Raw genomic sequence first — 27,724 nt, forward strand, 5'->3', positions numbered from 1 at the left:
GCGGCCACTAGCAGCAGCTGGAGCGCGCGCGGAGGCGTACTGTCCTTGGCGCTCGGAGTGTTATTTATTTGCGTGCGCGGGCGCGCGCTGTCCGGGCTGGGCGGGCGGAGCGGGCTTTGACTGCTCCGCGGTTCTGAGGCGAAGAGGAGGAGTTATCAAGTGGACGCTGATGCTGTATTTCTGGCCTGAGGGGGCGAGGGAGCAGAAGGTGAGGAATCTCGGCCATCAGCGACCCTCGAGGACTTGAAGCCGCGGCGGCGTCCGGAGGGACGCCAGGCTCCGCTGAAGGGAAAGAGCGACTGCCCGAGTGGCCCTCCTCCCTTTGTGTCTGGGGTGGGGTCCACCCAGAGGGCGGCCCTCGGACCCGGGTTCACCTCGGCGCCCCGGGCCTGTGTGGTCGGCCTGCGGGGGTGACATCTACCTTTTCGCCAGTCAGAGGTCCCCGGGGATGGGGCGGGGGGGGGGGTAGAAATTCATTCAGGCGCCCCGGGCTACGGAGGCTCTGGTAGGCACCTGTGAGGCCCGGACTTGCCCCAGGGCTGCGCGCCGCGCCCTACATTCCTTTTAGGAAGCCCCCATTGCTTCCCTCCCCAGACCGCCACCCCCACCTTGACTTCCCAGTCTGTCCCCGCAGGGCTGCTCTTTCCAGTAAGACCATGGTACACAGGTTTGGGTAAGTTTGTGCCTCGCTTTTCTGCCCGAGCTGGGTTCTTTGGAGGTTCAGTAGCCGATTTCAGGGACGCAGAATTCTGGGACAAGGAATAATTAGTAACCATCCTGCTCCTGTACCAGGAAGAGAGATTACTGAGAGAGGAAGTAGCCAACTATTACAGGTTTCCTGGATGAAATTGCCCTTTACTTTTTTTTAATTTAACATCTTTGAAGAGTTTGTTTTTACATTTTGATGCGGTTACAAAAGTGGGACACTGAATTTTTTCAGAATATTATGATTTGTGCAGGGTTTAAAAACGTGTTTAAAATTTACATAATGGGGATGGGTAAAGTTGGAAATTAGTTTCAGGTTGCCAATTTGCTTAGCAATTCGAAATAACCTAAAAAATTAACTAAAAATTAAGGGACGTTTTATGTTCAAAAAATTTTTAAAGTTTATTTATTTTGAGAGAGAGAGAGAGAGAACACAGGGGAGGGGCAGAGAGCGAGAGGGAGGGAGAGAGAATCCCAGGCAGGTTCTGTATTGTCTGTGTGGAGTTGGATGAGGGCTCGAACTAACAAATCGAGAGATCATGACCTGAGGTAAAACCAAGAGTCGGAGGCTTAACCGATTAAGCCACCCAGGCCCCAGAGGGGACGTTTATGTTTAAATTGAGATCATAAAATGTTATTAATGTTTAAAAAACATCATAGCTTTATTCCAATCATAACTTTGTATTATCATTCAGATTCATGCTAATACTGGACATTAGCATGCTGGACATGTGATGTCAAGGTGAACCTTGCCAAGTATAGGCACATGCTCTATTTCCCTATGTTGCAAGTGCCACAGTTGTGACTTTAAAAGTATATAGTCATTGTTGGCACTTAATGATTATCCCAACTCTCTGTGCACCCCAAATGATTTGTACTTACCTGTATTTTTGCACTTAGGACATCACATTCTAATTATCTCTTTAAGGGGCGCCTGGGTGGCTCAGTCGGTTGAGGGACCAACTTGGGCTCAGGTCATGATCTCGCATTCCATGAGTTGGAGCCCCGTGTCAGGCTCTGTGCTGACAGCTCAGAGCCTGGAGCCTGCTTCGGATTCTGTGTCTCCCTCTCTCTCTGCCCCTCCCCACTCGTGCTCTGTCTCAGAAATAAATAAACAATAAAAACATAAAAAATAAAAAAAACTTCTGTGAGTCTTTTAATTATCTCTTTAAATTTTTCTCTCCCACTAGATTGTGAATTCCTTCAGGGATATGATTTAATCTCTGTAGACTTCAGGGCTTGGCACATAGGGGCTCAAATGTTTACTGAATCAATAAATTAATATATTTAGACACTCACTGTATTATATTGGATAGAGTTCTGTTAATGTTTTAAAAACTTGCAAACATTCTGATCTGGATTTTATACCCCTGGAAAAATTAGTGTTGTATCTGAAATAAAGTTGGTAGGAACTTAGAATATTATACTGTAAAGAATATTCTTTTTTTGTGTCCTCTTAATCCAAGGAATGACACCAAAGAATATTTTCTGTTGCTTTGTCATACTTAGCACAGCCAAAACATCAGTGGAGTAAGCATGTGAGAAATATGTTTTAGATGAAGATCTAGAGCTGACACTCACCTTGAGTGAGAACTAATGCTCGATACCAACAATGCTGTGGTTAGTCTTAATGTTTAATACAAGTTTCTAAACACTAGGATTTTAGTACAATCACTGTTTATAAAAATCATAAGTTTTTTTTTAACTCTTTTTTAAATGTTTTATTTTTATTTTTGAGACAGTGCAAGCAGGGGAAGGGCAGAGAGGGAGACAGAATCTGAAGCAGATTTCAGGCTCTGAACTTTCAGCACAGAGCCTGACGTGGGTCTCAAACCCACGAACTGCAAGACCATGACCTGAGCCACCCAGGCACCTTTTAAGAAGTTTTTTAAATTGTAAAAATGATAATGTGTATTGAAAAAATTAAGACTATATAGAAAAGTACAAAAAAGAAAAAGGGGAAACGCACCAAATCTTGCTACTTGGAAGTAACCCAAAATGTTTTTCGTTGAGTAGACTTCCTAACATCTCCCAATATGTTTATATGATACCAACACATATTTTGTGCTGTTTTGGGGATCATGTTTCTCATTTTTTTAATCGGTTTGTGGTGAACATCTTTACATGTCAGTGCGTGAAGATGTGTCTTGTTTTTTGTTTTTAAATGTTTATTTATTTTGAGACAAAGAGCAGGGGAGGGGCAGAGAGAGAGGGAGACAGAGAATCCCAAGCAGCATCTGTGTTGTCAATGTGGAGCCGGTGGCTGGGCTTGAACTCACAAGCTGTGAGATCATGACCTGAGCTGAAATCAAGAGTCCGATTCTTAACCAACTCAGCCGCCCAGATACTCCATAGAGATGTGTTTTGTTTTAAATGGTTGTATAATATACCACTTTACATACATACTCTAATTTTTTAAATCCATACTTGGTGGGCATTTAGGTTGTTTTCATTTTTTTGGTGTGTCTATTAAAATGTTTATTTATTTTGAGAGAAAGGGAGAGTACGAGTTGGGGAGTGGTAGAGAGAAAGGGAGACGGAGAATCCCAAGTAGGCTTCTTGCTGTCAGCACAGAACCTGACACAGAGCTCGATCTCACAAACTGAGTGGAAATCAAGGATTTAGACGTCTAACCAGCTGAGTCACCCAGATGCCCCTCATCTTTTTTGTTTTTAATTTTGTTTTGTTTTCATGTTTTTTTCTTACCCAAACATTCTCTCTTAACTTTTTTTTTTTAAGTAGGCTCCACACCCAATTTGTGGCTTGAACTCACAGCTCTGTTAACTCTTTTTTGTGTTTTGTGTTTGTTTGTTTTTTTTTTTTTTGATATCTTTGCATACGTATGTAAATGTCTCCTTAAGGTAAATTTCTGGAAGTGAGATTTTTGGGTTAGAGACAATACTTACCTTAAATGCTTTTATATCTTATCGCCTTCCAGAAAAGTTATATCCATTTTGTACTCTCAAGTGGTGCATATGAAAACTCATTTTTTCACACCTTTGAAAGCGTTGGGTTTTGTCCAGTTTTAAAAATCTTTGCCAAAAAAATCTTTTATTTCTTGATTACCAGTAATGTTGCACATCTTTTCATATCTTTATTGACCTGACAAAAATTTTGATGTTTTGTCCATAGCTGATGGTTGACAGCTTAGAGAAAAATTTGAGAGGATGGATGCAAAAGCTCGAAACTGTTTGCTTCAACATAGAGAAGCCCTGGAAAAGGACATTAAAACGTCCTACATCATGGATTGTATGATTAATGATGGAGTTTTAACAGTATCAGAGGAGGAAAAAGTAAAAAATGAGGTAAAGCCCTCTGAAGCAGTCTTTGCTATAAAGTTTTTTTTTCTTTCCAATTTTTATTTAAAATGTTTGCTATAATTATTTGATGACTTTAAAAAGTTTTCTTAAATTTATTTCAGAACTTGCACTGGTCTCCACTAATTTATGTTGCAAACATACTCTTTGTAGTATACTAAACTACTTATTTTTTTTAGCCCACTCAGCAGCAACGAGCAGCTCTCCTAATTAAAATGATACTTAAAAAAGATAATTATTCCTACATATCATTCTACAATGCTCTAATACATGAAGGGTATAAAGATCTTGCTGGCCTTCTTCATGGTGGCATTCCTGTCATCTCTTCTTCGAATGGTGGCAAAGATTCAGTTGGTGGAATAACTTCATATGGTTTGTATTCATTATATCTTATATCACGTTGCTATGACAGTGCTACATTGCTGCAGTTTTATCGTATTTTAAATGGAGTCTGTTGAAGAGACTGGTTCACTGAAAATGCATGTGAAAAAATTATAGTTAGGTTTTCCAATTTAAATATATTTACTTGTACCTATGTTTACTCACATTTTCCTCTTGCCCAGGGAGCTGTCTACTGCTGAGGGAACAATACACATTTTTAGGGATTAAAAAGACAATTTTTAGGCTTTTATTTAAGCTCTTCTCCAGTTCTGTGTTTATTGAGTTCGTGCATAGGAAAGAATAAGAATCTTTAGAAATCTATGTTCTTGAAAGGAACTCCATATTCCTTTACACCATCCTTTCCAGTCTTTAATATGAGAAAAAGAGATTGGAGAGTTAAGGAGGAATAGGGTGTATAAGGGCAGATGCAGATGGAGCTTTCCATTATCTGTAGTCATCTTGAAAGGCCTATGTTTGTTTTTGTTATGTTCTGAGAAATCAGAACATTGAGGTTAGTATGCTAGCCACATCTTCTCTTGGAAGTTCTGAGGTTAAAGCCCCAGCCTTGCTTTCTTTGGCTTTTATGGTATGACCTGAGTAACCATTTCAAAGTTCTGTTCATTCATACTTGTTTTGTTTTGGATTTCAGTAAGGACAGTCCTGTGTGAAGGTGGAGTGCCACAGAGGCCGGTGGTCTTTGTTACGAGGAAGAAACTGGTGAACTCAATTCAGCAGAACCTCTTCAAACTAAATGGTGAACCAGGATGGGTCATCATATACGGAATGGCAGGTTGTGGGAAGTCTGTTTTAGCTGCAGAAACTGTTCGAGATCATTCTTTCTTAGATGGTAAGTTTGATTACCATGTGTTGCTGGCTAAGGAAGCATGGTATTAGTTTCCTGTTGCTGCTGTAGCAAATAACTAGAACTTTGGTGGCATAAAACAACACAAATTTGTTATTGTACAGTTCTGGAAGTGAGAAGTCTAAAGTAGTTCTTACTGGGCTAAAGTCATGGTGTCAGCAGGGCTGAGTTTCTTTTGGAGGCTCTAGGGAAAATCCTTTCCCTTGCATTTTCCAGCTTCTAGAGATTGCCTGGACTCATGGTTCCTTCTTCCATTTTCAAAGCTGGTGGTACATAACATCTTCAGATCTTTTTCTCTCTTTATGATCTTTGCTTCTGTCACTGCCTCTCTTTCTCTGACTCACCTTTTTGCCTCCCTCTTCTAGGGGCCCTTGGATGATCCAGAATAATATCATCCCCAAATCCTTAATTTAATTGCATCTGCAAAGTCCTTTTTTGCCATTTAAGGTACTATGATTACAAGTTCTGTAGGTTAGGATGTGAACATCTTGGAGAAGCTGTTATTCTCCAATTCCAGGCCAATATTCTCCAATAGCCAGCCAAAGAGGCTTGGCTAACCAGTCTAATAAATTCATTATTAGATGGCACTTATTATTACTGGATTGAATCTAGTTCCCTTGTATCTTAATAATTGAGGGGATTGTAGAGTTGAAAAAGGATTTTGAAAGGTTGTCCACTTTATATCCCTGTCTTTTAAGCAGTATTGGACTTACACGTTCCTGTCACTTGAGTGCTATAGAGAAGGAGAGTTTTGGAAACTCATTTCCATTAATGATTCTCCTAGTGGTGATTCTCCCATGTATTTGGCATCCTATATTAAACTATTAATTCCATTTCTGTAATTACTTCCATCAGTGGTCTATCTTTAAAAATCTTTAGGGGCACCTGGCTGGCTTAGTCAGTAGAGCATGCAACTCTAGATCTCAGGGTTGGGAGTTTGAATCCTATATTGGATTTTCGATATAGAGATTACTTAAAAAATCTTGAGGGGAAAAAAAAATCCTGGCTTCTCTTAAAATTTTTAGTAACTTGTCTATTTTATATGTAATCCCCAAGAAAAAGAAAAAAATGGGAATTGACTATGGCAACCAATGGGTTTTTGCAGATAGGCCTTTTTTTTAATTTGCTTTTTTTTTTATTTTTAAAAATGTTACTTATTTTTGAGAGAGAGAGGTAGAGAGAGAGAGGGAGACAGAGGATCTGAAGCAGGTTCCGTGCTGAAAGCAAGAGAGCCTCATGTGGGGCTTGAATTCATAAACCATGAGATCGTGACCTGAGCTGATGTCAGATGCTTCACTGACTGAGCCACCAGGCACCCCTAGGTTTTTTTTTTTTTTTTTAAGAAATCACTACACTCAGTGTGGGGCTTGAACTCACAACCTTGAGATCAAGAGTCCCATGGGGCACCTGGGTGACTCAGTCAGTTGGGCGTCCAACTTTGGCTCAGGTCATGATCTCACTGGTCACAAGTTTGGGCCCTGCATCAGGCTCTGTGCTGACAGCTCAGTGACTGGGGCCTGCTTTGGATTCTGTGTCTCCCTCTCTGCCCTCCCCCACTCGCACTCTGTCTCTCTGAAAAATAAAATAAATACAAGAGTCCCATGCTCGACTCACTGAGCCAGCTAGGCGCCCCTGTGGATAGGCTTTATAGATTCATTTGACATCTAGTGACTGACTTCTTGCTTCAGGTATTCATGTATTCAGCAAATGTTTGAGAGCCTACTATGGAGCTTGGCAAAAAGGAAGGTCCAGTCTGTGCATCTAAGAAATTTATTCACAGTCAAGTAGGGGAGACAGACACGTAAACAAATTATATGTGACAAATGGAGCAGTAGAAACAAGTATGTGGTACAAAGTTAGAACAAAGGAAGGAAGTATTATCTCTCTGGGGGAAGAGGATGAACAGGACAGGCTCCTCTAATGACATGACATTTTAGCTGGAGTTTGGAGGAATAATAGAAGTTTGCTAGGTAGACTACGTAGGGTTGGGAGAGTAGCGAAGGTATTGAATAGACTGGGGAAGGGCACACTGTGCAGAAGAGTGTTTAGGACATGTCGCAGGTATACTGCTGACCTTAATGAATCTGGTGGGTTCTCAAGGTATTCATAGTTAGACAGCTCCATCAGTCTTTGGTTGCCTTCATTCATTAGTGACTTCAAGTGGAATTTAAAGATGGTGCTTGACTTCTAGTTGTTAATAACTCTTTTGTTTATAATACATAATAAGCAGTTAAAAGAGTTTATGATGAGATGACAAAATTAATGATGGAATAAATAGTAAGTGTTTAAGAGATTTAGAAAGATGAAGGCTAGGGCACATCTGTTGTACTCACCCTGCTTTGGTGTATACTTCACAGCCCTTGTCAGCAGTATTGATCTTCTTTTGTTAGAAAAATGCCCAATTCCTTGGTTTTTCCCTGTTGTCATTAGAGAGAAGTTTGTGGGATTCAGTTCCATCCAAGTCTTATGGCTAAGGTTTTATTTGAATACTTATTTATTCATTCGCTCACTCTACTGCAAAGTTGATCACTAAGGGTATTTCAGGGTAAAAATTGGTTTAAGTTCTTTTAGTGTGAAGAAATGCATTTTCCTTACAATATTATGATGAATTTCTTTTAAAAACATATTTATAGCTTACTAATTTAAAGGTTAGAAGTATGCCGCTCAACTCAGTTTAAATCACTCTAGATTACTGAAGTGAATTTTCAATTTTAGGGGTTAAAATTGACCAATAACTTATGGAATTAATTACCCAGGAATCAGATGGTATAAATTGTGGTCTCAGAGTTTTAACCACCTTGTTTTGAGAAAATGTCAAAGATACTGGCAATAGTCCAGTGTATAATGTAGTTAATATCTTTCATATACTTTTTTGAGATTTCATGTTAATGTATAGAGGATTGAATTAATCATTGTTTAGTTCACACCTGTTTTCATATTGGGTCTGTGTAAGACTTAGCTTTTTCTTTTTTTTTATTTTCTTTTTCTTTCTTTTTTTTTGGTGTAAGACTTAGCTCTTAGCTACTATGTTTGTTTTCTTTTAAAAATTTCCCATTCTCGATAAAGAAATTGTGGCTTATATACACAATGGAGTACTATGTGGCAATGAGAAAGAATGAAATATGGCCCTTTGTAGCACCATGGTTGGAACTGGAGAGTGTGATGCTAGGTGAAATAAGCCATACAGAGAAATACAGATACCATATGTGTTCACTCTTAGGTGGATCCTGAGAAACTTAACAGAAACCCATGGGGGAGGGGAAGGAAAAAAAAAAAAAGGTTAGAGTGGGAGAGAGCCAAAGCATAAGAGACTCTTAAAAACTGAGAACAAACTGAGGGTTGGTGGGGGTGTGGGAGGGAGGGAAGGGTAGGTGATGGGCATTGAAGAGGGCATCTTTTGGGATGAGCACTGGGTGTTGTATGGAAACCAATTTGACAATAAATTTCATATATTAAAAAAAAAATTCCCATTCTCATTTTCCGTTGATTCCTTTAATACACACTTTTCCATTGTGTCTCCTCTTCTGTTTCATCTCCACAGTAATTCTTTTTTTTAAAAATTTTTATTTATTTACTTTTTTTCAACGTTTATTTATTTTTGGGACAGAGAGAGACAGAGCATGAACGGGAGAGGGGCAGAGAGAGAGGGAGACACAGAATCGGAAACAGGCTCCAGGCTCTGAGCCATCAGCCCAGAGCCTGACGCGGGGCTTGAACTCATGGACCGCGAAATCGTGACCTGGCTGAAGTCGGACGCTTAACCGACTGCGCCACCCAGGCACCCCTCCACAGTAATTCTTTAAGACCAGCTGGGTGTTCTACAGTTCAACTCAATTCTGACACTATGTACCTGGAGATAGTGGCAGATCCCACAGGTTAAGGGCTTAATCTTGCAAGACTGCCCTCCTGCCATCCCTCCCATCCTTCAGATGCTAATCACAAGTCCAGGTTGTTAGCTGTGCATCTGACCAAATGGCTATAGATTGGACTTTCCCTCTTCTTGTATTTGATTAATTTGCTAGAGTGACTTTCAATATATATATATTTTTAATGTTTATTTATTTCTGAGAGAGAGAGAGGGTGACACAGATCTGAAGTAGGCTCCAGCTCTGAGCTGTCAGCACAGAGTCCCACGCGAGGCTCAAACCCATGAACCGTGAGATCATGACCTGAGCTGAAGTTGGATGCTTAACCGACTGAGCCACCCAGGTGTCCCTAGTGTAGCTTCAAAGGAAAACATTTTATGTACTAGATTACTTGTTTATTATAAAAGCATACAAAAGAGGAACCGCCAGATGGAAGAGATGCAGTAGGGGCAAGGTATGTGGGAAGGGGTGTTGAGCTTCCCTGACAACTCTAGTATACCACTCTGTCTACACCTTCATTGAACAGGCTGTCTATACCCCCCTTTTGGGAGGCTTCATTAAAATGAAGGTGATTAAATCATTGGCCATTAGTGATTGAGTTCAATTTCCAGCCTCTCTTCCCTCTCTAGAGGTCTGGAAGATCTGGGGCATGGGGCTGGAAGTTCCAACCCTCTATATGGTTGGTTCCCTGGCAGCAGTCCCCATTTTTCCATTCTATTGAGCCTTTTCGAAAGTAATTTTATTAACAAACTCAGGTGTGTTTGAAAGTGTCTTATATGAATAATTTTCACTTTTATACCTCTGGCATTATTTCAGGAACTGGGAACAAAACTAAATATTATAAAAGGTGTCCCTATGGCTCTTATTTGGGAAATTACAAGGGTTTTACAGCTATGTGCCAGGAACAGTGATGAAGACCAAATATATTGATCACTGTATCACCTCCCCATAGGTGATCACACCTCCCCATAGGTGATCCTTCCAGTGTATTTAATGTATGTTCTTTGTAAGCATATTTGTAATGTATGTTTTCTTGTAAAACGTGTTGTTTGTAGGCAGGTATTTTAAATTTGCGTAAATGTTATAGCGTTAATTATTCTATTTCTTACCTCTCTTGACACTGTTTTTAAGATTTATCTTTGTTGCTGGGTATATATCTTATTTGTTACACCTGATTGCTATCCTACATGGGGTGCATCTAGCACATTTTATTGTTTATTCCCCTAGTTAATAGATACATAGATGGTCTCCAACTCTTTGCAGCCCCACTAAAGCTGGGCTGAACTTTTACAGAAGTGAGAATTTTTTGAGTGTGTGTATCTAGGAGCAGAATCACTAAATTATAGAAAATGGTGACATCAGATTTGATTGCCCTCCAATCTGTATGTTCCCACCAGTAGTGTATGAGGGATCCTATAATCTCACTTCCTTATTGACACTAGGTATCATCTAGATTTATAATTTTTTGCTAGGTCAGCAAGTATAATCTTCTAATTTGCATTTCTCTGATAACTTGAGTTTGACTATTTCTAAGGAAGCTTTTTAGCTTTTTGGGTTTCCTTTTTTTAATTTTGTTTCTATCATTTGTCTGTTTATCCATTGAGATTTCTTTTTCTCTTTGCTCTCTAGGAGTTTCTTTTATATTCTAGATATTTGATGCTGTTGGTTTTAGATTATGTAAATATCTTCTTTTTATTTGTCTGTATTAACTTTGCCCTGGATGTCTTTAACAGAAATCTTTAATTCTGATATAGTCAAATTAATGAATTTTTGTGTCTTCTAATTTGTGCTTCTTGAATTTTGCTTAAGTACTTCTAATACGGTATTATTATTCAGATTTAGTTCATTAATGTTTTTGGAGTCTGCTTTAGTATATCCACTAATTCAAGAGTAGATACTTTACTGAAGATAAATTTTAGTCACTGGAGTTCATTTCCATTCTAAAATATAGGAATCTTGGATTTTTGCCATTTAATTGTAGTATGAAACCTTTTTTTTTTTTTCTTTTGTAAGTGTCCATAGCTGTAAGGTTTACAAACTTTATTAACACTGTGGTTCTGGGGGCACCTGGGTGGCTCAGTTGGCTAAGTGTCCGACTTTGGCTCAGGTCATGATCTCACAGTTCATGGGTTTGAGCCCCATGTCGGGCTCTGTGCTGACAGCTCAGAGTTGGGAGCCTGCTTTGGATTCTGTGTCTCCCTCTCTGCCCCTCACCTGGTCATGCTTGCTCATGCTCTCTCTCTGTCACAAAATAAACAAACATTAAAAAAATTAAAAAAAAAACTGGTTCTTATAGAATTTTTGTTGTCTTAGGGTGGTGTTTAAAGAAATTATTAAAATTAATAAAGAATATTAAATTCTTAACTATTTATGCCTATACATTTTTAGGTAACCCAATTTCCTTTTTTTTAAAGTTTATTTATTTTGGGAGAGCTTGAGTAGGGGAGGGAAAGAGAGAGAGGAGAGAGAGGGAGAGGGAGAGAGAGGGAGAATCCCAAGCAGGCCTCTGCACTGTCAGTACAGAGCTGACAGGGGGCTTAAACTCACCAACTGTGAGATCATGACCTGAGCCAAAATCAAGAGTCAGTTGGTTAACTGACTGAACCACCCAAGGTGCCCCGAGTAACCCAGTATCCTTTCGAATGTTTAACCCTTTATTTATTTTGGGTGTGGGTAGGAAAATAGGAGTTCACAGGTGTTTTTAAAAAATTTTTTTTAATGTTTATTTTTGAGAGAGAGAGAGAGGGAGAGGGAGGGGGACAAAGTGTGAGCTGGGAAGGGGCAGAGAGTGAGGGAGACACAGAATCCAAAGCAGGCTTCAGGCTCTGAGCTGTCAGCACAGAGCCCAATGCAGGGCTTGAACACACAAGCTGTGAGATCATGACCTGAGTTGAAGTCGGACGCCCAACCGACTGAGCCACCCAGGTGCCCCCCCTTTTTTTTTAATGTTTATTTATTTATTTTGAGAGAGAGAGGTAGAGAGAGCATATGTGATAGAGCAAGGAACAGAGAGAGGGGGAGAGAGAGAATCCCAAGCAGACTCTGTGGTGCTTGAACTCACAAACTGTGAGATCATGACCTGAGCTGAAATCAAGAATCGGACGTTTAACCTACCGAGCTACCCAGGTGCCTGGAGGAGTTAACATGTTTATAAACCATTGATATCGCTGTGTATATATGCTGAGTTTTTAAAGCATGGAAGCTTTATCTGGAGGCTGTCTACTATTCGTTCTGTCCTTCCTAAGATTTCTTTGATGCTATTAGATTTTTGATTGCTACCAGGACAAATCACATGTGAAAGTAGGATGGGGTTACTTTTCTCTGATTAAAGGCAGTGTTTTTGTGAATAAGTTCCCCTGAATGAATTACAGGTGTAAGCCTCATTCAAGGCTGACTTGCTCCCTCTTGTGCCCATAGTCAAGATGTTTACATTCTTTCTGAAATGTGGAATTAATACTGTTATACCGTGATGGTAGGAGATTTGCAGATGAGTTGGTCATCTGGTCTCTTTGTTTTTCTTTGTAAAGCTAGCAGTGTTTTATTTTTTCTTGTATGTGTTTCTTTTTTTTTTTTTAAGCCCCTCTCTCTCCGTCTCCCTCTCCCTCCCTCCCTCTCTCTCTCTCTCTCTCTCTCTCTCTCTCTCTCTCTTTTAATTAAACTCTGTACCCAGCATGGGGCTTGAACTCATGACCCTGAGATCAAGAGTCACATGTTCTACCGACTAAGCCAGCCAGGGGCCCCTTGGATATGTTTCTAATGCCCTAATGTTTTTGTTTTAAATTTAGGAGAGAAAGATTTTTTTTTTTTTTTTTGCTTTTGAACATATTGTGCCTTTATTTTTTAAAAACTTTGTTTTTAATTGAAGTATAGTTGACACAATGTTACATTAGGTTCAGGTATACAACATAGTGATTTGAGGACTCTACACATTATCTATCACCCCAAGTATAGCTACCATCTGTCGCCATACAGTGCTATTATAATACCATTCCCTGTATTCCCTATGCTGTACCTTTCATCTCCTTGACTTATTCATTCCATAACTGGAAGCCTGTACCTCCCACTCCCCTTCATCCATTTTGCCCAGTGTCTCCACTCCCCTCCCTTCTATGAGTTTGTTCTCTGTATTTATGGGTCTGTTTATGCTTTTTGTTTGTTTATTTGTTTTTTAGATTCTACATTTACGTGATATCATATGGTATTTGTCTTTAGGAGAGAAAGACCTTTGGTCTAGGTAATAGGTACTTAAATTTAAATCTGAGGAATTCATTAGCTAGTTACATCTGGACACTTTCCATTGTCTTTTACTCTGGGATGACTTTTTTTTCCCCCTAAGTTCTTTATTCTGAGAGAGAGAGAGAGAGGGAGGGAGAGTGTGCATGCACACAACGTGTGGGGGAGGGGGTATGGGGGGAGAGAGAGAGAGAGAATGAATGAATCCCAAGTAGGCTCTGTGCTGACAGTGTGGACTTTGAGATCATGGCCTGAGCTGAAATAAAGAGTCAGCCGCTGAACCAACTAAACCACTCAGGTGCCTCGATTTTTAAGAAATTTTAAATGGAATGCACACATTAAAAAAAAACAAAACAAAACATAAAACCTTAGGAGCAACAGGTAGTTTAAAATCTGTTTTAAATGTTACAAAAGTAGGGGTGCCTGGCTGGCTCAGTCAGTAGAGCATGTAATGCTTGATCTTGGGGTTGTAAGTTTGAGCCCCACATGGGGTGTAGAGATTACTTACAAATAAAATCTTTAAAAAAATTACAAAAGTAGTATTTTCATTTAAAAAGGAGTAAAAATTCTTTTCACTTGCTTTTTTTTCCTTTTTCCTAAATTCTAAATCCCTTAGCAGAGGTAATTGTGGTTAACAGTTTACAGTGAAGTTTTCCAAAACTTTTTTCCTGTACATTTACAAACCTGTGCACACACAGAATGCAGCTGTAACACTAAGGGAAACCTCAGGGATTTACTATTTCATAAATGTAGACTTACACTGAGGGAAGTCTAAGGGAGCTTGCAGAAGCTTTCACTGATAATCAAACCATGCTTCCTTCACAGCACTGTCTTTACCCTAGTTCCCTGCAGAATTCTCTATCTCCCGGTCATTTGTTATCTTTTAGATTCTCATGCGGTTACTAGTTAGTACATTGCCAATTCTGATCTAGGTTTCCTCCTCTCATTCCCAAGCTTTTCTGTCTTATCCCCTAGGTTTTCTCCTCTGTGATCACGAAACTCTTCTATCTTATCACCCTGTTCTGAGAATGTTTATTTCCTTGCCTTATCTAAAATTGGGCATTCCCCCACTGTTCCCCCTTCCCCCCCCCATACCACATTCTCCATAGCTACCTTCCATGGTTTGGCAACTTTTTTCCCTTTACACCCTATATACTTAAGCACTAGGAAGTGTTTGATGTTGTCCTTGCTTTCTGTTGCCTCATCCAGACCATTAATACTCCCTTTTCCAGCTAAAGTCTTTGTCCTTTGAAGTTCACTTCTCTGATCCTTCCCAGTTATGATATTGTTCTCATTCATTGATGATTGGAGTTCTTAATTATAAATTTAAGCTCTTCTTCTGTTGACACTCTTAGTAATATCAGTTGACATTTATATAGATGAGTCATCCAAAACCTTGGCCTCTCATTTTCTTGATTTCTTTATCTGCAGTGACCATTGTCTTTATTTTCCTTTAGCCATTTGCTTCTTTGATCACAGACTGGACCCTTGTCCTTGCCAATACCGGAAATGATACTACTTTTGAAATCTTAACGTTAAACCTGTTCTACCCTTTGCCCACCTCCATCTATTCTTCAAGTTCACTACTACAGTTTTCTGATCTACCAAGACTTATTTCTTTTTGATTCCATAATATCCTCACTATTTATCCCATTAGCACCCTCCTAGGCTCAGACCTAGGTTTTTATTGCCCATTATTCAGTTGCTTCACAGCACATGCTCTTGGCTCTTTAGTTTCTCCTTACTTGGGTAAAAGCTGATTGCTTCTTCTCTGCTAGGAGATGGGATCTAATTGCTTAGTCCCCATTGCTTCATCCAGTTACTTGCTTATTCCACATTGCTTCATCCAGACCATAATTTCCTTCCTCTTTGCTGAAGAAAATCACCCAACTTAGTTCCAGTGTAAATTTATGACCATAAACCTTGGCAATTTTGCTAGGTTTAGTTAGCAGATGTGTAATTATTGCATTGAAGTTTATAGGGTGTAATCAAAAAACAACTTTTTTCCCGTGTTGCCTGTTCAAAACTTCCCTGGGACTGATTCTTTCCCTCACCTTGTACAGGTTCAGAGTCCCCAGGTCACTTCAAATTTTAAAAACAATCTAATTTTTTTTTTAAGTTTTTATTTTAATTCCAGTTAGGTAGCATACAGTGTTCGATTAGTTTCAGGTATATGATACAGCTATTCAACAATTCTGCATCATCTGGTGCTCATCACAAGTGTACTTTTTAAAAAATTTTTTTTGATGTAACTGTAACTTTATTCTTTACAAGGTTATATTTATTTCAGGTATGCAGTATAGTGATTCAACAGTTCCATACATCATCCCAAACAAATCCCATCACCTATTTAACCCATCCCCCCTCCCACCTCTCCTCTGGTAACCATCTGTTTGTTCTCTATAGTTAAGAATCTGTTTCTTGGTTTATCTCTCTTTTTCCCTGTGCTCATTTGTTTCTTAAATTCCACATGAGTGAAATCCTATGGTATTTGTTTTTCTCTGATTTATTTCTCTTAGCATTATACTCTCTAGCTTCAGACGTGTCATTGCATATGCCAAGATTTCATTCTTTTTTGTGGCTGAATAATATTCCATTGTGTATATATACATCTTTATCCATTCATTAATCGATGGGTACTTGAGCTGCTTCCATAATTTGGGTATTGTAGATAATGCTGCTATGTATCCCTTTGAATTAGTGTTTCTGTATTTTTTGGGTAAATACTCAGTGCCATTGCTGGACCATGGGATAGTTCTGTTTTTAACTTTTTGAGGAATCTCCATACTGTTTTCCATAGTGGCTGCACCAGTTTGCATTCCAGCAATCTAATTTCAATAATTAAAATGTCAAGGCCTATTTAATATTCCAAACTTCATTTATATGTAAGGTTTTCTCTTTCCTCAGTTGGTCCTGCCTCAGGCTTGGGAAGAGGTGGTTAGGGTGGACATTGCAGTTTGTTTCCAGCTTTTTTCTGTTGAAAATAGTGCTGCAGTAAATATCCTTGAGGAGGTGGAATAGTTTAGAATGAGCAGTGGTGCTGGAGGTTTGAATCCCAGCTCTACTTTATTAACCTGTGTGACTTTGGACAAACTACTCAATCTTCCTATACCTCAGTTTCCTTATCTATAAAATGGGGAAAATAAGTGTCTTCCTGATAGTTTACGATGTGGATTAAAAATAGATTAATATGTAGAACCCTTAGAATATCTGTCATAAGTAGGTCTTTGCATTTATACAGATCTTTCTTTTGGATGGTTAAGGTTTTATAATAGTGATTTTTGTACTTAATTATTTGTAAATACCAGTAAACAAAAATTGCCCTTTGGTATGTTATAGCTTATTAATCTTTATTTTTTGTATTTTCTTATACTATTTATGATTACCTAATATAAATCTTTATGGTTAATGCCACTGGTATGGTCTAATGCTACTGCTCACCATATTTTACACATAGGAACCCTTCTTGCATTTTTTTTTTTTTTAATCTATACATGGAGCTGATTAAGTATAGTCTATGAAGGCTTAAGATTTTTGGCTCCTGATACCTATGAAAGTAAAAATATGTATTGTAAGATATACTGTGGCTTAATTAACAATGATAATGATGTTAACAGTTGAAAGTAACAGTAATAATAATTTCCATTCTTATATGGTGCCTACTACTTCAAAGCTTAATATTTGCAGGGTGCTCTCAGATCCATATCACTAGTAATCCTGTCTGTTATAATACCTTACAGTCAACAACATAGCAAATTTACATGTTATTAATTTCTCAGTGTAACTCTGAAATAGGTAAGGTAAATAATACCTTAGTATACGTCAGTATAACAAATGAAAGTGAGGTTAAGTGATTTGCTAAAGATAGCATAGCTAGTAAGCAGTAGAGCCAGACTTGAACCTAACTTCTTACTTTAAGTTTCTATACGAGAACCATAATGAGTGAGTTATGTGTTCCTGGATATCTGTGGTTCTCAGTCAGAGGCAATTTTGCCCCCAGGGGGACATTTGACAATGTTTGGAGATATCTTTGGTTGTCATAATCAGGGAGGAGGAATGCTACTAGCATATAGTGGGTAGAGGCCAGGGAGACTGTTAAACATCCTACAATGCCCAGGAAAGTTCCTTACAATAAAGAATTATCTGGCCCAAAATGTCAAAAGTACTGAGTTTGAGAAATTATGTTTTACAGTGATCATTGATGACATAGGACAAAAACTAAATTTTAGTTTGGTAAGATTTTACTGATAAACAGATTTATTTCATACTTCAGTTTCTTCACATCTTCAGCTCTTCTTAGATTCAGGTTATAAAGCTCGACAGTACTCTACAAGCGAAATGTGTACACTGAATCAAGAGAAATTAAAGATAGGATGAGGTTGAAATTGGAGCAAATCTAATCACCAAAATCTTTCAAAGCAGGACACCTGTTCAAAGACCTTAAGTTTATTATTATTATTTATTTTCCTAGGTTGTTTCCCAGGGGGTGTGCACTGGGTTTCAGTTGGGAAACAAGACAAGTCTGGGCTTCTGATGAAACTGCAGAATCTTTGCGCACGGTTGGATCAGGATGAGAGTTTCTCCCAGAGGCTTCCACTCAATATTGAAGAGGCTAAAGACCGCCTTCGCATTCTGATGCTGCGTAAACACCCACGGTACAGATAGACAAATTTAATGTATGAAGTCCCAATGAGACTTAACTGCTGACAGTTTGAGAACATCATACCCTTTTCTTGCTCTTCAGTAGAGATCTAAGAATGAACCGTTGCTTTTCTGCTGTTCTTTGTCTTGTATTAAAACAAAGGTGGCTGCCACTGGGCAAAAATTGCTACTTTTCTTTGCATTCTACCTACTATGTCTCTTATCTACCACTGGGGTGCTCAAGAAGTATTTCTTAAGAAGGTGAGTTGGTTAGTGATCTTTGCTAGAAAATGCAAGCTTCTTACCTTGAATCCATTCTTTTTATTTTTTTATGTTTATTTTTAGAGAGCGAGCATATGTGTACACCAGTGTGTGTGCCAGCAGGGGAGGGGCAATGAGAGGGGGAGGGAGAGAAAGAGAGAGAGAATCCCAAGCAGGCTCCACACCCAGCACAGAGCCAGATGCAGGGCTTGATCTCATGACTATGACATCATGACCTGAGCTGAAATCAAGAGTCAGAAGCTTAACCAGCCGAGCTACCCAGGTGCTCCTGAATCTGTTGTTTCTGATGGATAACATTGAACAAGAGACCGAATAAATATAGGCACCTGGTAAAAGGGTTATTTATTTAATGGGACCCTTCTGTTGTGTTGTATTAATTTTTGGATATATGTATATCTAACTTTTCTACTTTCATGTACTTCAAGAGTGTGTTTTGTTTGTTTATTTAAATAATTCATTCAATAAATAAGATTATAATTAAATGCCAGGTGCTGTTATCAACTGTTTTGCAATTTTCATTAGCCAGAAGGGAGACAATAGCTTGGTTGCTGCTTATGTTAACAATATAATCATCAATAGTTAACCAGCTGGGATTCAGTCATCACTTTGATTTCCCTGATCTAACAACCATTCTTTCATTGGTTCATTTAACCAACATTGAGTGTTCTGCCAGGTTCTGGGTCAAGTGTTGCAAGTACAATGATGAATAAAGCCTTCCTTGAGAGTTCAGCAGTAAATTGGGTGAGAATTAGGTAATGGCGCTGAACTTTTTTTTAATGCTGCAGTGTAGCTGATGATGCAGTACACTTTCATATGTAACAGTGGTGAGTATGGCAGTGATTCTTAAATTGGTAAGGGGATTAATATCAGAATATTGAGTGAGAGTAGTAATTTGGGAAAAGCCTCGTAGTTGATTCTTAATGGATGCATAATACAGAGGACAAGCTCCCTTCTCTCTGGCTTCTTTCTCTTCCAGATCCCTCTGTTATTGCCCCCTTCCCTTGATAGTCACTGGTATCTATTTTCCTGGAGGAAATGGGATTGAGACCACTAACTAATACTCTTTTCTTGTGTAGTAACTTCTCCCTAGTCCTGCTTCCCTTCCCTATGAAAGTAAAAGTGATTTCTGTTTAGGAATACTGTAAATGCTAACACATGTATCAGGCCATGGCTTATAAAGTCATTGATTTTGTTTTATTTTTTAAATTGTTTTAAAATTTATTTTTTAATTTAATTTTTAGAAAGTGTGTGTGTGGATGTGTATGAGTGGGGGAGGGGCAGAGAGAGAGAGAATCCCAAGCAGGATCTGCGCTGTGAGTGCAGAGACTGACATGAGGCTCAGTCTCACCAACTGAGAGATCATGGTCTAAGCTGAAATCAAGTGTAGGATGCTTAACTGACTGAGACACCCAGGCACCCTGTCATTCGTTTTGTTTATCAACATCATTGTGGTTTATGCTTTGGCAATTTGCCAGGCTGTGTGTGTACCCAGAGTCTTTTTTTGTAATGCACAGAAGTGATGTGCCATTAGTATAAAAATGCTAGTGTATAATTACCCTATCAGCTTTTAGTTGTATTTTTTTCTCTGTATGTTCTGCTGAGTTCAAAAAAGCTTTTGGAGAAACCAATTAAGAATTGGCACAGAGGTTCATTAGGAATAAACAAACTGACTTATAGATGGAAAAGACCCCCACTAGTGTACCAAATGAAAGGTAATATTCTTGCTAGTGCATTATGTTAGAACATATGAAATTGCTAGTTTTGTTGGTAAAAAAAAAAAAGGCTAAAATGGTCATTGTTATATGATTGATTCTAATGCTAACCTTGAGCTCATTTCTCATTTGGTTTTGGTACTTAAAGACTAAATTAGAAAAACCTCATTACTGGGGCGCCTGGGTGGCTCAGTCGGTTGAGCGGCCGACTTTAGCTCAGGTCACGATCTCGCGGCCCGTGAGTTCGAGCCCCGCGTCGGGCTCTGTGCTGACAGCTCAGAGCCTGGAGCCTGTTTCAGATTCTGTGTTTCCTCTCTCTGCCCCTCCCCCGTTCATGCTCTGTCTCTCTCTGTCTCAAAAATAAATAAAAAAACATTAAAAAAAAAGAAAAACCTCATTACTTGGAAACTTCTTTTAAGGCACTTGGTAACCACTTTTTAATACCTACACGGTTCTGTTTTTATAGGTTTCTTAACTTTAATATACATTCATTGGGGTGCCTGCATGGCTCAGTTAAGTTTCCAATCTTGATTTTGGCTCAGGTCATGATCTCACAGTTCATGAGACCGACCCTGCCAGTGTGGGGCCTGCTTGGGATTCTCTCCCTCTCTCTGCCTCTCCTTCTCCCCTGCGCACACACACTCTCTCTCTCTCAAAATAAATTAAGTAAACTTAAGAAAATAATAAAATGCATTCATTGTTTTGGGTTGGAAGAGAGGAAAGTCTAATTTTTTTTCCTTATTTGTATCAGTATATTGTGAAACGAATATAGCAAAGGGGAAGAGCCATGAAATACATATCTTTTATTTTGTAAATTTTAAAAGACATTGGAAGGAAGCTTTAAATAAATGTCATTAGTGACTTAATACAAGTTTTTGTTTTTTTAAAATTAGGTCTCTGTTGATCTTGGATGATGTTTGGGATCCTTGGGTATTAAAAGCTTTTGACAATCAGTGTCAGATTCTTATTACAACCAGAGACAAGAGTGTTACAGATTCAGTAATGGGTAAGGGTTAATATGCTTTTTACTACCTTTATGTTGTAATTCAATTAGATTTATATATATTTTAACCAAATTACTTATATCGTGTGATTTTGTTACAGGTCCTAAATATGTAGTCTCTGTGGAGAGTGGCTTAGGAAAAGAAAAAGGACTTGAAATTTTATCCCTTTTTGTTAATATGAAGAAAGCAGATTTGCCAGAACAAGCTCACAGTATTATAAAAGAATGTAAAGGTATGGTTATTTATTTTGTGTATGAGAGGGTTATAGAGATACTAATTTTATCCTTTTGTAAATTAAGCTAATAAGTATGACAATTTAGCACATGAACATCCAGAAACTTTACTAGAATATTGTATTCTAGAACCTAGAGTATTTTAGGTTTTTCTTTGATACCCTAAATAGATAATAATATTTTGGTATTCATTTATTCATTAAAATAATATTTAATGAACACCCATGATACGTTAGTGGGAGACGTTAAAGACATGACTTTTGTCAAAGAATAAAAAAATATGAGAATCAGAGTTTTAATTTTTTTTGATTTTATAAAAATAGTATTCTAATTTTGTATGTAACATGGTGTTCTCTTAATTTGCATTTTTTATGAAGTTAAGTGAAGTTAAACTTTTTACTTGTTTATTGAATATTTATTTGCATTTTAAGAAATTATCCTTGACTCACTTTTCTTTGTGATAGCAGATTTTTAATTGACTTTTGGCACTCTATTGAAGCTATTAGCTCTTTGCCATTTTTTGTAAATACTTTCCCCAGTTTTTTGTCTGCTTTTTCATTTCATTTGTAGTATTTTATTTGACATACAGAAATTTAAAATTTTAAATAGTCCTATCAGTTCTTAAGATTATTTCTTCCACTGTTGTTAATGCTTCAACAGACCTTGTTTTTTCATTCTGCCATCAGATAGATAGTTCGTTTTGAGCTAATCGACTTAAAAAAAAATTTTTTTTGAATATTTATTTATTTTTGAGAGAGAGAGACAGAGCATGAGCAGGGGAGGGGCAGAGAGAGAGGGAGACACAGAATCCTAAGCAGGCTGCAGGCTCCGAGCTGTCAGCACAGAGCCTGACTCGGGGCTCGAACTCACGAGCTGTGAGATCATGACCTGAGCCAAAGTTGGGCGCCCAACCGACTGAGTCACCCAGGTGCCCCTGAGCTAATTGACTTTTTAAAAATATCTTAGAAGAGAATACTTCATTTGTATTCTAATTGTGAAGGTGACGTTTGTCCATTTTGAAACATTTATTATTTTTTAAATTTTTTTCAAGACTTAAAAAAAATTTTTTTTTTAATTTTTTTTTTTTTTTAACATTTATTTATTTTTGAGACAGAGAGAGACAGAGCATGAACAGGGGAGGGACAGAGAGAGAGGGAGACACAGAATCCGAAGCAGGCTCCAGGCTCTGAGCTGTCAGCACAGCTGACATGAACTCACAAGCTGCGAGATCATGATCTGAGCCCAAGTCGGACGCTCAGCCAACTGAGCCATCCAGGCGCCCCTATTTTGAAACATTTAAAAGATGTGTGAAATGATAAAAAAGAGAAATTATCCATAAACCTGATAATTATTATCATCACGAGAGTATTTCAGTCTTTTAGGACATATAAAACTTTGAAAAAAATATTCAGGTTACAATGGTATACATAATTTGAATCTTGTCTTTTTTCATATAACAAATCTTGAATATTATGTCATTAAGTATGTTTTGAAAAAAGTTATTAGTGGCATAATATTGTGATAACTTCAATTTATTCAGTCATTTCTCTATTGTTGTTTAAGATTTTTCACTATTTCAGGGGCACCTGGGTGGCTCATTTGGGTAGGTGACCAACTCTTGATTTCGGCTCAGGTCTTTATCTCATGGTTTGTGAGTTCAAGTCCCACATCTGCTGCATGCACTGATAGTGCGGAGGGAGCCTTCTTGGGATTCTCTTCCTCCTTGCCCCCCACAAATAAATAAATACATTAAAAAAAAAAGATTTTTCAGTATTAAAAAAATTTTTTTTAAATCTTTGTTTTTGAGAGAGAGATAGAGTGTGAGCAGGGGAGGAGCTGAGGGGAGGGAGACACAGAATCAGAAGCAGGCTCTAGGCCCTGAGCTGTTAGCACAGAGCCTGATGCAAGACCCAAACTCACAAACCGTGAGTTTAACCGACTGAGTTACCCAGGCGCCCCAGATTTTTCACTATTTTAAATAATGCTGTGTTGAGGGACACCTGGGTGGCTCAGTTGGTTAAATGTCCAACTTCAGCTCAGGTCATGATCTCATGGTTTGTGAGTTCAAAGCCTTTGCATTGGGCTCTGTGTTGACAGCGAGGAGCCTGGAGCTTGCTTTGAGTTCTGCGTCTTCCTCTGTCTCTGCCGTCCCCCCCCCCCCCCCCCTCCTGCTCACACTCTCTCTCTCAAAAATAAACATTAGAAAAATAAATAAATAAATAATGCTGTGATGGATATCCTTAAAGGAAATATTTCTTATTTCTAATGCCTTCTTTAGAATAAATACATAAAGTGAATCCAAGTTTTATAAATATTTTAAGGGTTTGGGTAACATGCAGCAGAAATTGTTTTTTAAGAATAATGTGACTCTTAGTGGTAATTTTGAAATGACACAGTGTTAACCCAGTGACTTTGTTTTTTGTTTTGTTTTATTTTTAGGTTCTCCTCTTGTAGTGTCTTTGATTGGTGCACTTTTACGTGATTTTCCCAACCGTTGGGATTACTACCTTAGGCAACTTCAGAATAAGCAATTTAAGAGAATAAGGAAATCTTCATTTTATGATTATGAGGCTCTGGATGAAGCCATGTCTATAAGCGTTGAAATGCTCAGAGAGGACATCAAAGATTATTATACAGATCTTTCCATCCTTCAGAAGGATGTTAAGGTGCCTACAAAGGTAATAGAAGGACCAGCAATCCTCATCATTGGGTATTTTTGACATGGAACTTTTGATATAGTACCAAGGATGTTGTTATAGAGGATACTGGAAGGTTAAGACCCATGTCACTGAGGAGGTGTGGGGGATGTAAAAATCCTACTGCTCTTAGTCTCCATCAAGAGCTTGGTGTTGAACTCAGATTAGTTTCCTATTTCTCAGTTCTAGTGAAGCTGGAGAAGCATCTGACTTTGTTATTTCTCTTTTCTATCTTGACAAATAGTTGAACTTCTTCATATGAAACTGAGATGCTGTTATTCAGGGCTTTATGATATGATTTGTGTGTATGTTTATGTGTGTTAACATCTTATCTGCAATCCTGGTAATTGTATTTTTGTGATACATTAAATGCTTAAAATGATTCCCAGGTGTTATGTATTCTCTGGGACATGGAAACCGAAGAAGTTGAAGACATACTGCAGGAGTTTGTTAATAAGTCTCTCTTATTCTGTGATCGGAATGGAAAATCATTTTGTTATTATTTACATGATCTTCAAGTAGATTTCCTTATAGAAAAGAATCGCAACCAGCTTCAGGTACTTGCATCTCTGTGCATTTTTTTTTTAATTTTTAACTTTGAAATTTTAGGGTTATAGAAGTTGCAAAACTGTCTTTAGGGTTAAAGAGAGTTTTATGCATGTACCTTCATCTAGCTTCCCCCAGAGTTAACATCTTACGTAACTATAATAAAGTTATCAAAACCAAAAAATTAACAATCACAGAATATTGTTAGCTAACCTACAGATTTTATTTGAATATCACCAGCTTTCCCACTAATGCCCTTCTTGTGGTTCAGATCAAGACCCCATATTGCATAATAATTGTCATGTTTCCCTGGTTTCCTCAAATCTATGAAAATTTCTTGGCTTTCTTTATCTTTCATGGTCACTTTTGAAGAGTACTACTCAGTTATTTTGTATAGAGTCTCTTAGTTTGGTTTGTCTGATTGTTTCTCCTGACTATATTTAGGTTATATTTTTTTTTGTCAAGAATACCACAAAAGTTATGTTGTGTCTTCAGTGCATCATATTAGGAAGTCGATATGTCTTATTGTCAGTGATGTTAATGTTGATCACTTGGTTAAAGTGGTACCTGCTAGTTTCTCCAGTGTAAAGCTACTATCTTTTCCTTTTGTAATTAAGTATTTTCTTGGTTGATTCTCTGCACATTTTTAAATAGCTTTGTAAGCTATAGTGATACTTAGGTTATGAAATTGTTTCTGTCCTCTAAAATGTTTCATTTGTGTTTCAGGATCTACATAAGAAGTTAATCACTCAGTTCCAGAGACATCACCAGCCACATACTCTTTCACCAGATCAGGAGGACTGCATGTATTGGTACAATTTTCTGGCTTACCACATGGCTAGTGCTAACATGCACAAAGTAAGATGACCCACTTAAAAATTACTATTTTTTATCTCACTTTTATTTCATCCTATGTTTAGAATTTTCTTTTACCTGTAAAAATAAGATTAAAGTCTATGTAAGTATTTTTGTTTTTGTTACTCTTTTTACCTACAGTGATTTAAAAAGGTACCTTAGTAAATCTAGTAAATGAACCACCTAAAAATTCACTCTTTTCTTACCAGTAGCTATCTTTTTTGGGCAGTATGGATTTTAAACTTTGAGAGGAATGAAGAATGGGAAAGTATATTCATTCATTCAGCAAATATTTATTGAGTGCCTGTTAGGTACTGGTATTGTTTTTCATTGTGAGGATATACCATAGGCACAAAGTCCCTGCTCTCGTTGAGTTTACATTTTCTAGGGAGACCAATAGTGGACAAATAAATTTATGCTATTTTGGGAGTAGTAAGTGCTCAGAGAAAGAAAACATGGAAAGAGAAAGTGATGGTACAGAATCATCATGATTTGTTGATGGAATTGGTGTGTATTATAAGATTACTCCAGACTTGTACAACAGAAAGAATGGAGTTGATATGAACTGAGATTCGGATGTCTGTCGGGGTGAAGGGAGTGTTAGGAACTCATTTTGAATATACTGCTTCTTATACTTTTAAGACATCTGACTGGAAATAATGAACATGTAGTTGGATATATGAATATGAATTTCTGGGGAAAAATTATAGATTAACATAATTTTAATATAACTTAATTTAATGTATCCATAACATTATGGCGAACATTTGGGTATTATCACCACATAGATGATATTTGAAGTCATTACTTCAACTAATTCAAAATGTTAACATTTTGGAAAACTGTATGTACTTTGAGTAATTTGTCTATGCTTAGGTATGTTATCTCTTGGTTAAAAAAAGGGTGTATTGTTGTACCCTGTTTTTTTTCACCTAGCAAAATACAGTTTACATTTAATAATCTGCATTGGAATGAAGATATTCTGATAAATATCTGTGCCAAATTTGCTTTAATTGTTGCACATTTAGGTTTTCAGATTTTTGCCTTTATGATGCTTTAATGAACAATCTTGCTTGTCTTTGTACCTACATTATTTCCTTCAAAAATTTTTTTGAAGTGGGATTATTGGGTCAGTGCATCTTTTTAAAATTTGGCATGTCTGATAGTGTGACAGGATTCAGTTTTTTCTCACCATTTTAGACTTTTTTTCCTGATTTTTAAAGGTAATTTCTAATATTTAATGTTTTTCATTGGAAAACTTTAGGAAAACTAAAAAGAAAATGAAGATGGCAATTATTGTTAATGCTTTTTTGTATAATTTTCTAAGTTGTTCTGCTCAGATACATATACTTATTCTTTAAAACCAAAATAGGATCATAATAGAAATAGTCTTGGGGAGCCTGAGTGGCCTAGTCAGTTGAACATCTGATTCTTGATTTTGGCTCAGGTCATGATCTTTTTTAGCTTGTGGGATCAAGCCCCACATTGGGCTCTGCTCTGACAGTGTGGAGCTTGCTTGGTATTCTCTCTCTCACTCCCTCTTTCAAAATAAGTAAACATTAAAAAAAATGAAATAGTCATATCTTTTTTTTCTACTAACCTACATTTCATGGTCATCTTTTTATGTCAATTTATGTAAGTGACAAAATTTTTTTTAAACATTTATTCATTTTTGAGACAGAGCATGAGTGGGGCAGGAGCAGAGAGAGAGAGAGATACACGAAATCTGAAGCAGGCTCTAGGCTCTGAGCTGTCAGCACAGAGCCTGACGTGGGGCCCGAACCCACGGACCACAAGTTCATGACCTGAGCTGAAGTCGGATGCTCAACTGACTGAGCCACCCAGGCGCCACATAGAGTGACAAAATTTTTAAAGCTTCATACTGTTTCATTGTATAGTGACCAATTGGCTTATAGATAATTAGATTGCCGAAGGACACTTGTCTGATTATTTTCTTAGGACATATTTAAAAAAAATTTTTTTTAAATGTTTATTTTTGAGAGAAAGCGAGAGTGAGGGAGGGGCAGAGAGAGATGGAGATGCAGAATCTGCAGCAGGCTCCAGGTGAGCGGTCAGCACAGAGCCTGATTTTCAGGGCTCAAACCCACAAACCGTGAGCTCATGAACAGATACTTAAAAGACTAAGCCACCCAGGTGACCCAGGACATATTTTTATAAGCATAGTTTCTGGGTCAAATGGTATGTAGAGTTTGTATTTTTTTTAAAGTTTATTTATTTATTTTGAGAGAGAAAATACAAGTGGGGGAGGGACAGAGACAGAGAGAGAAAGAATCCCAAGCAGTATCTGCACTGTCAGCACAGAGCCCAGTTTGGGGCTCAAACCCGTATATGAGATCATGACCTGAGCTGACGTCAGACATTTAACTGACT

The 27,724-nt window shown here is 37.9% G+C and overlaps 1 protein-coding gene across 5 annotated transcripts in view; it reads left to right on the forward strand.

Annotated features, from left to right (window-relative positions):
* Positions 1 to 42: 42 nt before the first annotated feature.
* The window catches only part of APAF1 (apoptotic peptidase activating factor 1), an 88,944-nt gene continuing 61,262 nt past the window's right edge, over positions 43 to 27,724 (forward strand). For 2 of the 5 annotated variants that reach the window (XM_047067441.1, XM_047067440.1), the window contains exons 1-10: positions 43 to 208; positions 3,838 to 4,010; positions 4,202 to 4,394; positions 5,053 to 5,250; positions 17,836 to 18,019; positions 20,893 to 21,005; positions 21,104 to 21,235; positions 23,676 to 23,914; positions 24,322 to 24,489; positions 25,205 to 25,336. In XM_047067441.1, coding sequence (XP_046923397.1) covers positions 3,873 to 4,010; positions 4,202 to 4,394; positions 5,053 to 5,250; positions 17,836 to 18,019; positions 20,893 to 21,005; positions 21,104 to 21,235; positions 23,676 to 23,914; positions 24,322 to 24,489; positions 25,205 to 25,336 — 1,497 coding nt within the window. In that variant the 5' untranslated portion in view covers positions 43 to 208; positions 3,838 to 3,872. The remainder of the gene's footprint in view (positions 209 to 3,837; positions 4,011 to 4,201; positions 4,395 to 5,052; positions 5,251 to 17,835; positions 18,020 to 20,892; positions 21,006 to 21,103; positions 21,236 to 23,675; positions 23,915 to 24,321; positions 24,490 to 25,204; positions 25,337 to 27,724) is intronic. The other 3 variants (XM_047067439.1, XM_047067438.1, XM_047067436.1) reach the window with 2 other exon arrangements.

The sequence above is a fragment of the Lynx rufus genome, unplaced genomic scaffold, assembly GCF_022079265.1.
Source record: "Lynx rufus isolate CCGP_SWC_20201006 ecotype Redwood Valley unplaced genomic scaffold, mLynRuf1.p SCAF_7, whole genome shotgun sequence".
NCBI lineage: Eukaryota > Metazoa > Chordata > Mammalia > Carnivora > Felidae > Lynx > Lynx rufus.